The sequence below is a fragment of the Panulirus ornatus genome, chromosome 16, assembly GCF_036320965.1.
Source record: "Panulirus ornatus isolate Po-2019 chromosome 16, ASM3632096v1, whole genome shotgun sequence".
NCBI classification, from domain to species: Eukaryota; Metazoa; Arthropoda; class Malacostraca; order Decapoda; family Palinuridae; genus Panulirus; species Panulirus ornatus.
The window spans coordinates 22,405,907-22,419,358 of NC_092239.1; the positions used below are offsets into that span (position 1 = coordinate 22,405,907).

The 13,452-nt window shown below is 43.0% G+C and overlaps 1 protein-coding gene across 1 annotated transcript in view; it reads right to left on the minus strand.

Moving 5' to 3' along the window:
* The window catches only part of LOC139754195 (small ribosomal subunit protein mS39), a 303,614-nt gene that overhangs the window by 119,632 nt on the left and 170,530 nt on the right, over positions 1-13,452 (minus strand). The window contains exon 9 of the mRNA XM_071671407.1: positions 5,732-5,859. Within this exon, the coding sequence (XP_071527508.1) occupies positions 5,732-5,859 (128 nt within the window). The remainder of the gene's footprint in view (positions 1-5,731; positions 5,860-13,452) is intronic.

A 13,452-nucleotide genomic window follows, 5' to 3' on the forward strand; every position in this document is an offset into this window, starting at 1 on the left:
AGCACTGTGGTTTCAGAAGTGGTAGAGGATGTGTGGATCAGGTGTTTGCTTTGAAGAATGTATGTGAGAAATACTTAGAAAAGCAAATGGATTTGTATGTAACATTTATAGATCTGGAGAAGGCATATGATAGAGTTGATAGAGATGCTCTGTGGAAGGTATTAAGAAGTGAGGGAGGCAAGTTGTTAGAAGCAGTGAAAAGTTTTTATCGAGGATGTAAGGCATGTGTATGTGTAGGAAGAGAGGAAAGTGATTGGTTCTCAGTGAATGTAGGTCTGCGGCAGGGGTGTGTGATGTCTCCATGGTTGTTTAATTTGTTTATGGATGGGGTTGTTAGGGAGGTGAATGCAAGAGTTCTGGAAAGAGGGGCAAGTATGCAGTCTGTTGTGGATGAGAGAGCTTGGGAAGTGAGTCAGTGGTTGTTCGCTGATGATACAGCACTGGTGGCTGATTCATGTGAGAAACTGCAGAAGCTGGTGACTGAGTTTGGTAAAGTGTGTGAGAGAAGAAAGTTAAGAGTAAATTGAATATGAGCAAGGTTATTAGGTACAGTAGGGTTGAGGGTCAAGTCAATTGGGAGGTAAGTTTGAATGGAGAAAAACTGGAGGAAGTAAAGTGTTTTAGATATCTGGGAGTGGATCTGGCAGCGGATGGAACCATGGAAGCAGAAGCGAATCATAGGGTGGGGGAGGGGTCAAAAATTCTGGGAGCTTTGAAGAATGTTTGGAAGTCGAGAACATTATCTCGGAAAGCAAAAATGGGTATGTTTGAAGGAATAGTGGTTCCAACAATGATGTATGGTTGCGAGGCATGGGCTATGGATAGAGTTGTGTGCAGGAGGGTGGATGTGCTGGAAAGGAGGTGTTTGAGGACAATATGTGGTGTGAGGTAGTTTAATCGAGTAAGTAATGTAAGGGTAAGAGAGATGTGTGGAAATAAAAAGAGTGTGGTTGAGAGAGCAGAAGAGGGTGTTTTGAAATTGTTTGGTCACATGGAGAGAATGAGTGAGGAAAGATTGACCAAGAGGATATATGTGTCAGACGTGGAGGGAATGAGAAGAAGTGGGAGACCAAATTGGAGGTGGAAAGATGGAGTGAAAAAGATTTTGAGTGATCGGGGCCTCAACATGCAGGAGGGTGAAAGGCATGCAAGGAATAGAGTGAATTGGGGTTGATGTGCTGTCAATGGATTGAACCAGGGCATGTGAAGCGTATGGGGTAAACCATGGAAATTTCTGTGGGGCATGGATGTGGAAAGGGAGCTGTGGTTTTGGTGCATTATTACATGACAGCTAGAGACTGAGTGTGAATGAATGGGGCCTTTGTCTTTTCCTAGCGCTACCTCGCACACATGAGGGGGGAGGGGGTTGTTATTCCATGTGTGGCGGGGTGGCGATGGGAATAAATAAAGGCAGACAGTATGAATTATGTACATGTGTATATATGTATATGTCTGTGTGTGTATACACATGTGTACATTGAGGTGTATAGGTATGTATATTTGCGTGTGTGGACGTGTATGTATATATACATACATGTGTATGTGGGTGGGTTGGGCCATTCTTTCGTCTGTTTCCTTGCGCTACCTCGCTAACGCGGGAGACAGCGACAAAGCAAAAAAAAAAATAATAATAAATAATAATATATATGTCTGTTTCTAAAAGGGGAAACAGAAGAAGGAATCAGGCGGGGAGTGCTCATCCTCCTCGAAGGCTCAGATTGGGGTGTCTAAATGTGTGTGGATGTATCCAAGATGAGAAAAAAAGGAGAGATAGGTAGTATGTTTGAGGAAAGGAACCTGGATGTTTTGGCTCTGAGTGAAACAAAGCTCAAGGGTAAAGGGAAAGAGTGGTTTGGGAATGTCTTGGGAGTAAAGTCAGGGGTTAGTGAGAGGACAAGAGCAAGGGAAGGAGTAGCACTACTCCTGAAACAGGAGTGGTGGGAGTATGTGATAGAAAGTAAGAAAGTAAACTCTAGATTGATATGGGTAAAACTGAAAGTTGATGGAGAGAGATGGGTGATTATTGGTGCATATGCACCTGGGCATGAGAAGAAAGATCATGAGAGGCAAGTGTTTTGGGAGCAGCTGAATGAGTGTGTTAGTAGTTTTGAGACACAAGACCGGAGGCAGTGCAGGTTGATGAAGAGGTCCCAGAGATAGTCTACAACCACGATGGTGCCAGGTCTATGACAGGTGGCACGGCAGGCCGTGTGCCTCAGGACATAGCCGTTGAAACGCAGGGAGTGATGACTCTCCTGAGAGTGAGACCTGAGGAGGTGGTGTTCAGTGTCATGTAATGGGGAAGACGAGGAGTGGCAGGCTGTTCACCAGGTGTTAGGGCCGCGTCCCTACAGGAGGGAGATTTTGAAGCTTGCGGATGACTCAAGCTTGACGTTCATTTAGGGGTGAGGAAGACCCTGGACCGAGTGTGGTGGAATGTATATTGGCCTGGTGTCCACCGGGATGTCACTCAGTGTTGGGAAAGCCTATTCAGATGGCCTCGATTCAGAAGTGTAGAGATGGGCGAGTTCCTGTTCCCCCATTTGAAGGTCTGTTTGACCGAGTTATAGTTGACATTGTGGGCCCATTGCCAAGAACTTCCTCTGGCCACTGTTACACTCTTCTTGAGAGCGAGACCAGCGAGAGGAAGCTGTGTGATACCCTCTCTCCTGGCGTAGACTCCGTTGTGACGGAGGATTTGGGGACATCTTCTGAGGATGAAATTAGTGAGGAGAAGCTGTGTGATACCTCCTGTGCTAGTTTCGAGTCCGTACAAGAGTCAGTGGGTGAGACTGAGGATTTGTCTCGAGCCCATTCAAGAGAGAGTCAGGAAGGAAGGACAAGGTGGCCTGACAGACGGTCTCGATTTAGAAGTGTAGAGATGGGCGACGAGGTGCGGCTTCTACTACAGCAGCCAGGTCAACCCTTGGCTGTCTGTTTTCAGGGTCCGTACACCATTATCCGGAGCGTAGGAGACTCAAATTATCTTGTCTCTACCCCTGATAGGCACAAATGTCGGAGATTATGCCACCTCAACATGCTTAAACCATATCTCAGTAGTGACCTCCCCTTTGCAGCCGACGGTATCAGTCTGCATCATCCAACATCCAGCAGTAGCCGTGTGTGACAAAGTTGACGACGTAGCTGTGAAGGCCTCGGAGACCCGGGAAGACGGAGGTGCGAACGGGAGGTGGAAGACAAAGTTTTCGCATCTGACGGAGGAGCAACGTGTGCAGTTGTCTGCCTTGCTGTCAGTCGGTGAGGGTTGAAGCCATGATGTGGATGTAGGAGAAGCTTTAGCACCTGCCTGGGAAGTGACGGGTAGAAAGGTTTGCCCTCCTGTCGACGTACCCAGAGTTTTGCCAGGGTTCTGTCAGTCCCCTCCTTCCATCGACCATAAGGGTCCAAGTATTAGCCCGCAGATGAGTGCCCTCCGATCTCGGAGAGAACCGAGACGTTTTATGGGTGTAGTTGGGTATTACAGAATGTTTATTAATAACTTTTCTCGCAGTTGCAACCCCCTCTCATAAATCTATTGACAAATGTCAGATCTATTTTGAAAGAGCAGTGTGAGAAAGCCTCTCATCAGTTAGGAACCCTACTTTGTAACTGTTTTTATTTTGCAGGCTCCAACCAGATTAGCTGTGAATGCCAACAATGCTGACGCTGGTGAGGTCCTCATGCAGGAGGACAGAGAGAAGGTTGAGCCGAAACAAATAGCCCCACCATTGAGAAGGAACTTTTGTCTTTAATATTAGCATTGCATCACTTTCACGTTTGTGTCCTTCAGGCAATGTCATCAGGGTGTATACTGATCACCACCCATTAAAATATGTTAATAAGTTCCGAGATAAGAATCAAAGGTTAACTAGGTGGGCCTTGCTCCTTCAAGAGTATAATTCAGATATTCACCATATTGCCTGCGCACATAATGTGTTAGCTGATCGTTTATCCCGGTCTTAGCGCGAGAAAATTCCTCTTCCAGGAATTTTCTCCTTTAAGGAGGGGGTGTTACGAACATGTGTGTGTGCCCACATGTTTGTATATTTGAGTATGGTGTATCTCTGTGTATGGTGTGCCTTGGTGTAGGGTGTGGTTGCTATCGGATCGGATCTCACTTCCCTGACCGTGTTAATTGTCCTAGCAATTATGTTTTGAAGCAGATGTTGACCAGTCCTCTAGCACCCAAACCCTTGTCAACGGCGTCAGGTCAAGGTGTGGGGCCAGCTGAGGGGTATGTCATCCCATACGTTCGCTGCTGTTGTGGACAAAAAAACAAAGGATTTTGAATTCACGCCACATGTGGGCCGGACCTTAGGCCTCCTTCAGCCAATCACGTCAAGATGAGGGTGGGACAATCAGTCTTTTGACCTATCATGGGCAATTGTGTCATTCTGACCTATCATAGCCATAGGTGGCGGGTCGAGGCGTGGCTAACTGTTCCTGCCTTTCTGGTCCTTCAGATAAAAGGCTCAGACAATCATCTGGGAGTTGATTCCCTCAGCAGTCCGGAGCCCAGCAAGGTAATGTAAGCTTTCCCTGTCTCGAACCCCACAGCCACTGCTGCCCTAGTTTGTAAGATGTTTACTGTGTCACGTCAAGTTTAACTAAGTGTAACGATGATGTTTACTGTGTCACGTCAGGTTTAGCTAGGCGTAACGATGATGTTTACTGTGTCACGTCAGGTCTAGCTAAGTGTAAAGATGATGTTTACTGTGTCATGTCAGGTCTAACTAAGTGTAATGTTATCGAACAGTGTCATAAAGGAAAGAGATCTGGTTTGAAATCTTATCTGGAATGTTAACTCATGTTCAATGTTAACTCATGTTCAATGTTAACTCATGTTCAATGTTAACTCAGGTTCAATGTTTAACTCATGTTCAGTGTTAACGTAAATGATTTGTGCCTGATTTATATGTTCAACTTGTACATTTGAATTCTTTCATTATAAGTAATTCTAACCCTGGTGTTTGTTTTAATCCCATAACGTTAAGATAGCATTATCCTGAGTTGTGCAACATAACAAATCTAACGTCCTTGCAAAGACAAGGATCAGTATAGTATTTGTAACATATATATGTTACTGGCGATCTTGCTCAAATAAGTCCTGACCGTAACAATATCAATCATATGAAGTTATCCTAGTATGTTTCCCTTCTTCTAATCTGAATTTTTGTATATATCACTAATACAGATATCAAGTAACAAAGATATATCTTATTTTGTTATTATGTTAACATGTAATCAAAGACAACCTTTTCTCCAGAATGTCTGCAACAAACTATTCATATGTCTAACAACATCTGGGGGTGTTGCTGGGCTCTACTTGCACGGGAAAAGTCTCTTTTGGGAGGGTGCATTCTTAAGAATGGATAACCATCTTGATGAAGAACTTCTCACTCTAAAGGAGTCCAGTTCCCTGCTACTGTAAAATGGGACTTGTGTTAAATAATCAAACTTCAAACAACATCGGGGCTTCTTGTCAAATCTCCAATATGAAGAAATCCAGGGTTTCAACTCTGTAGCTGTTTCCATTACAGCATGTAGTACCCTCTTTACCTTGAGGAGACACCATGTTTTTCACTGAGGGTATACATCATCCAATGTAAATTGTGCTCATACTTTGTTCTTCCTCTTCAGTGTCTTCTTTCTCATCCTTATTTTCCTGCTTTAAAAAGTGTATTACAGAACAATAGCACACATATATTTCATACATTCTCTAGTCACATACCTGAATGTGATTGCGGCTAACATCCATTGCAGTGACAAAAAAGAAGGTATCTTTGATATCTTCAATCTTGAATTCCTTTCCCTCAATGTGGTCAAGGATGTCAATTAAGATATGACTTATGGGTCCACCTAAAATATAATGATTTTTAGTAAAATACTGCGGACTGAAATCTGGACACATAAAAAATATACTTTTATAAAGTATTTATCACACACTTTCTTCAAAACAACAACCTCTATCATTCCTGAAGCAATATGTTCCTTCCCAGTCTGAAACTCTGTGCACATCACTACCTTCTCAATCATCACTCTCCTATACAATATACCTGCTATACTCAACAAACTTATACCCTGTAATTCGAACATCTACTTTTGTCCCCTTTGTCTTTATCCTGTGGCACTTTACAGGCATTTCGCTAATCCCCAAGCAACTCACAATGAAAATCTTAATCATACAATGAACACACTAATCCCCAAGCAACCCACAATGAAAACCTTAATCATACAATGAGCAAAATAATCATCCCTTTCTTTAGAAATGTAACTACAATCCCATCCCCTCAAGCCATTTTGTTGCACTTCTTCTTATGCAAGGCTTTCACCATCTCTTTTCACCAAACCACTTTCCATGATTCTCACTTTCCATGCCTCTATGTCCAAAACAACCCACATCTGCTACCCTATAAAAATCGAACACATTTAACAACACTTTTAACATACTCACTCCATCCCCTCTTAATTTCATTTGTGCTTGTTCTCAGTTCCTCATTTGCTCCCTATTCTTTTTCTCAAATTATCAACCTCCTTGAAAAACATACTCTCCTCAAGGTTAGCTAATACTCACTCATCCCAATTCACATTTGCCATCTTTTTCAACCCCAGCACTTTCCTCTTAAACTCCTGTTGCATTCACTTCTACATCTCCCAAGAGATGTGCAGATACACAAAACTGTAATGCTGCAGATGGTAAGACAATATCATTATCTTGAGCCTAGATACTCAAAATCATGGTTGATAAATAATACCAGGACATGCAAGGGATCTCTCTCTCTCTTTATATGTATATTCAATTTCTTATTATACTTGATTGCCGTTTCCTGCATTAGCAAGGCAGCACCAGGAAACAGACAAAGAAAGACCCATCCACTCATATATATATATATACATACACGCACATACACATACATATCAACATTTAAATATATACATACATATACATGTATACACATGTACGTATTAATACTTGCTCACCCTCATCAATTCCCGATGCCACCCTATCCCTCAGGAAACAGCATTGCCACCCCCTGCATCAGTGAAGTAGCACCAGGAAACATGAATAAGGCCACATCCACTCACTCATTCTCTAGCTGTTAAGTGTAATGTACTGAAACCACATCTCCCTATCCATATCTACACCCCACAGACCTTTCCATTGTTTACCCTGAAGATTTCACATGCCCTGGTTCAGTTCAGTGACAGCATATTGACCTCAGTATACCACATAATTCCAAATTCACTCCATGTATGAGTTTTGGAGAGAGGGGCAAGTTTGTTGTGGATGAGAAGGCATGGGAAGTGAGTCAGTTGCTGTACCCCAATGATAGAGCACTGGTGGCTGATTTCAGTGAGACACTGCAGAAGTTGGTGACTGAGTTTGGAAAAGTGTATGAGAGGAGAAAGTTGAGAGTAAATGTGAATAAGAGCAAGGTTATTAGGTTCAGCAAGGTTAAGGAACAAGTTAGTTGGTATGTGAGTTTGAATGGAGAAAAAATTGGAGGAAATGAAGTGCTTTTGATATCTGGGAGTCAACTAAGCAGCAAATGGAACCACGGAACTGGAAGCGAATCATAGGGTGGGGAGGGGTCGAAGGTTCTGGGAGTGATGAAGAACGTGTGGAGAGAATGTTATCTCAGAGTGCGAAAATGGGTATGTTTGAAGGAATAATAGTTCCAACAATATCATATTGTTGTGAGGCATAGGATATAGATAGAATTGTATGGAGGAGGGTGAATGTGTTGGAAATGAAGCGTCTGAGGACAATAGCTAGTGTGAAGTGGTTTGATTGAGTAAGAGAGATGTGTGGTAATAAAAAGTGTGGTTGAGAAAGCAGAAGAGGGTGTTTTGAGATGGTTTGGATATATGGAAAGAATGAGTGAGGAAAGGTTGACAAAGAGGATATATGTGTTAAGAGATGGAGGGAACAAGAAGTTGGGGAACAAATTGGAGGTGGAAGGATGGAGTGGAAAAGATCTTGAGCAATCGGGGCCTGAACATACAGAAGGGTGAGAGGTGTGTAAGGAATAAAGTGAATTGGAAGATATGGTACATTGGGGTCGACGTGCTGTTAATGGACTGAATCATGGCATGTGAGAGGTCTGGGGAAAACCATGGAAAGATCTATGGGGGCTAGATGTGAACAGGGAGCTATGGTTTCAGTGCATTACACATGACAGCTAGAGACTGAATGTGAACAAATGTGGCCTTTTTTGACAGTTCCTGGTGTTGCCTCACAGGAGGTGGGGGGAATACTATTTTGTGTGTGGTGGGGTGGCGACAGGAATGGATAAATGCAGCAAGTATGGATATGTACATGTGTGTATATGTATAGGTCTGAGTATGTATACTGATGTATACGTTGAAATATATATGTATGTATATATGTGTGTGTGACTGTTTATGTATATACATGTGTATGTGGGAGGTTTGGGCCATTTCCTTGTCTGTTTCCTTGCAGTACCTAGATGACACGGGAGAAGGCAATTAAGTATAATAAAAAAATAAACAAAATAACCCACCCACACACACATGTATATACATACACGTCCACTCAGCACATATACATACCTATACATTTCAACGTATACGTACATATAAATACACAGACAGATACATACAAACACATGTACATAATTCATACTTGCTGCCTTTATCCATTCCTGTCGCCACCCTGCCACAAATGAAATGACAACCTCCTCCACCCACATATGTGCAAAGTAGCGCTAGGAAAAGACAACAAAAGCCACATTCGTTCACACTCAGTCTCTAGCTGTCATGTACAATGGACCAAAACCACAGCTCCCTTTTCACATCCAGGCCCCTCAAAACTTTCCATGGTTTACCCCAGACACTTCACTTGCCCTGGTTCAACCCACTGACAACTCGTCGACCCCGGTATGCCACATCGTTCCAATTCACTCTATTCCTTACACACCTTTCACCCTCCTATATGTTCAAGCCTGGATTGCTCAAAATCTTTTTCAATCCATCTTTCCACCTCCAATTTGGTCTCCCACTTCTCCTTGTTCCCTCCACCTCTGACACATATACTCTCTTTGTCAATCTTTCCTCACTCATTCTCTCCATGTGACCAAACCATTTCAATACACCCTCTTCTGCTCTCTCAACCACATTCTTTATATTACCACAAATCTCTCTTACCCTTTCATTACTTACTCGATCAAACCACCTCACACCACACATTGTCCTCAAACATCTCATTTCCAGAACATCCACCCTCCTGCGCACAACTCTATCCATAGCCCACGCCGCGCAACCATACAACATTGTTGGAACCACTATTCCTTCAAACATACCCATTTTTGCTTTCCGAGATAATGTTCTCGACTTCCACACATTCTTCAAGGCTCCCAGGATTTTCGCCCCCTCCCCCACCCCAAGATTCACTTCTGTTTCCATGGTTCCATCCGCTGGCAGATCCACTCCCAGATATCTAAAACACTTTATTTCCTCTAGTTTTTCTCCATTCAAACTTACCTCCCAACTGACTTGACCCTCAACCCTGCTGTACCTAATAACCTTGCTCTTATTCACATTTACTCTTAACTTTCTTCTTTCACACACTTTACCATACTCAGTCACCAGCTTCTGCAGTTTCTCACATGAATCAGCCACCAGCGCTGTGTCATCAGCGAACAACAACTGACTCACTTCCCAAGCTCTCTCATCCCCAACAGACTTCATACTTGCCCCTCTTTCCAAAACTCTTGCATTCACCTCCCTAACAACCCCATCCATAAACAAATTAAACAACCATGGAAACATCACACACCCCTTACGCAAACCTACATTCACTGAGAACCAATCACTTTCCTCTCTTCCTACACGTACACATGCCTTACATCCTCGATAAAAACTTTTCACTGCTTCTAACAACTTGCCTCCCACACCATATATTCTTAATACCTTCCACAGAGCATCTCTATCAACTCTATCATATGCCTTCTCCAGATCCATAAATGCTATATACAAATCCATTTCCTTTTCTAAGTATTTCTCACATACATTCTTCAAAGCAAACACCTGATCCACACATCCTCTACCACTTCTGAAACCACACTGCTCTTCCCCAATCTGATGCTCTGTACATGCCTTCACCCTCTTAATCAATACCCTCCCATATAATTTACCAGGAATACTCAACAAACTTATACCTCTGTAATTTGAGCACTCACTCTTATCCCCTTTGCCTTTATACAATGGCACTATGCACGCATTCTACCAATCCTCAGGCACCTTACCATGAGTCATACATACATTAAATAACCTTAAATAACATCTCAATGTATACATTTATATACACACACACACATACAAATATATACACATGTACATAATTCATACTGTCTGCCTTTATTCATTCCCATCGCCAACCTCCCACACATGAAATAACAACCCCCTTACCCCGCATGTGCGCTAGGTAGTGCTAGGACAAATACAACATAGGCCACAATCGTTCACACTCAGTCTCTAGCTGTCATGTATAACGCACCGAAACCACAGCTCCCTTTCCACATCCCGGCCCCTCAAAACTTTCCATGGTTTACCCCAGACACTTCACTTGCCCAGGTTCAACCCACTGACAGCTTGTCGACCCCGGTATGCCACGTTGTTCCAATTCACTCTATTCCTTGCATGCCTTTCACCCACCTGTATGTTCAGGCCCGGATCGCTCAAAATCTTTTTCACTCCATCTTTCCACCTCCAAATTGGTCTCCCACTTCTCCTTGTTCCCTCCACCTCTGACACATATACCCTCTTTGTCAATCTTTCCTCACTCATTCTCTCCATGTGACCAAACCATTTCAAAACACCCTCTTCTGCTCTCTCAACCATACTCTTTTTATTAACACACATCTCTCTTACACTTTTATGACTTACTCGATCAAACCACCTCACACCACATATTGTCCTCAAACATCTCATTTCCAGCACATCCACCCTCCTCTGCACAATTCTATATATAGCCCACACCTCGCAACCATATAACATTGTTGGAACCACTATTCCTTCAAACATACCCATTTTTGCTTTCCGAGATAATGTTCTCGACTTCCACACATTCTTCAAGGCTCCCAGAACTTTCGCCCCCTCCCCCACCCTATGATTCACTTCTGCTTCCATGGTTACATCCGCTGCCAGATCCACTCCCAGATATCTAAAACACTTCTTTCTCCAGTTTTTCTCCATTCAAACTTACCTCCCATTTGACTTGTCCCTCAACCCTACTGTACCTAATAACCTTGCTCTTATTCACATTTTCTCTCAGCTTTCTTCTTTCACACACTTTACCAAACTCAGTCACCAGCTTCTCCAGTTTGTCACACGAATCAGCCACCAGCGCTGTATAATCAGCGAACAACAACTGACTCACTTCCCAAACTCTATCATCCGCAACAGACTGCATACTTGTCCCTCTTTCCAAAACTCTTGCATTCACTTCCCTAACAACCCATCCATAAACAAATTAAACAACCATGGAGACATCACACACCCCTGCCGCAAACCTACATTCACTGAGAACCAATCACTTTCCTCTCTTCCTACACGTACTCATGCCGTACATCCTCGATAAAAACTTTTCACTGCTTCTAACAACTTGCCTCCCACACCATATTTTCTTAATACCTTCCACAGAGCATCTCTATCAACTCTATCATATGCCTTCTCCAGATACATAAATGCTACATACAAATCCATTTGCTTTTCTAAGTATTTCTCATACATTCTTCAAAGCAAACACCTGATCCACACATCCTCTACCACTTCTGAAACCACACTGCTCTTCCCCAATCTGATGCTCTGTACATGCCTTCACCCTCTCAATCAATACCCTTCCATATAATTTACCAGGAATACTCAACAAACTTATACCTCTGTAATTTGAGCACTCCCTTTTATCCCCTTAGCTTTTGTACAATGGCACTATGCAAGCATTCCGTCAATCCTCAGGCACCCCACCATGAGTCATACATACATTAAATAACCTTACTAATAAGTCAACAATACAGTCACCCCCTTTTTTAATAAATTCCACTGCAATACCATCCAAACCCACTGTCTTGCTGGCTTTCATCTTCCGCAAAGCTTTTACTACCTCTTCTCTGTTCACCAAATCATTCTCCCTAACCATCTCACTTTGCACACCACTTCGATCAAAACACCCTATATCTGCCACTCTATCATCAAACACATTCAGCAAACCTTTAAAATACTCACTCCATCTCCTTCTCACATCACCACTACTTGTTATGACCTCCCCATTAGCCCCCTTCACTGAAGTTCCCATTGATTCCCTTGTCTTTAGCACTATATTTACCTCCTTCCAAAACATCTTTTTATTCTCCCTAAAATTTAATGATACTCTCTCACCCCAAGTCTCATTTGCTCTCTTTCACATCTGGCACCTTTTCTCTTGACTGCGTGTGGGGGGGAAAGTTGTTAGAAGCAGTGAGAAGTTTTTATCGAGGATGTGAGGCATGTGTATGTATAGGAAGACAGGATAGTGAATGGTTCTCAGTGAATGTAGGTTTGCAGCAGGGGTGTGTGATGTCTCCATGGTTGTTTAATTTGTTTATGGACGGGGTTGTTAGGGAGGTGAATGCAAGAGTTTTGGAAAGAGGGACAAGTATGCAGTGTGTTGTGGATGAGAGAGCTTGGGAAGTGAGTCAGTTGTTGTTCGCTGATGATACAGCGCTAGTGGCTGACTCGTGTGAGAAACTGCAGAAGCTGGTAGCTGAGTTTGGTAAAGTGTGTGAAAGAAGAAAGTTGAGAGTAAATGTGAATAAGAGCAAGGTTATTAGGTACAGTAGGGTTGAGGGACAAGTCAATTGGGAAGTAAGTTTGAATGGAGAAAAACTGGAGGAAATGAAGTGTTTTAGATATCTGGGAGTGGATTTGGCAGGGGATGGAACCATGGAAGTGGAAGTGAATCATAGGGCGGAGGAGGGGGTGAAAATTCTGGGAGTGTTGAAGAATGTGTGGAAGTCGAGAACATTATCTCCGAAAGCAAAATGGGTATGTTTGAAGGAATAGTGGTTCCAACAATGTTATATGGTTCCGAGGCGTGGGGTATAGATAGAGTTGTGCAGAGAAGGGTGGATGTGCTGGAAATGAGATGTTTGAGGACAATATGTGGTGTGAGGTGGTTTGATCGAGTAAGTAATGAAAGGGTAAGAGAGATGTGTGGCAATAAAAAGAGTGTGGTTAAGAGAGCAGAAGAGGGTGTTTTGAAATGGTTTGGTCACATGGAGAAAATGAGTGAGGAAAGATTGACCAAGAGGATGCATGTGTCAGAGGTTGAGGGAACGAGGAGAAGTGGGAGACCAAATTGGAGGTGGAAAGATGGAGTGAAACAGATTTTGAATGATCGGGGCCTGAACATGCAGGAGGGTGAAAGGCATGCACAGAATAGAGTGAATTGGA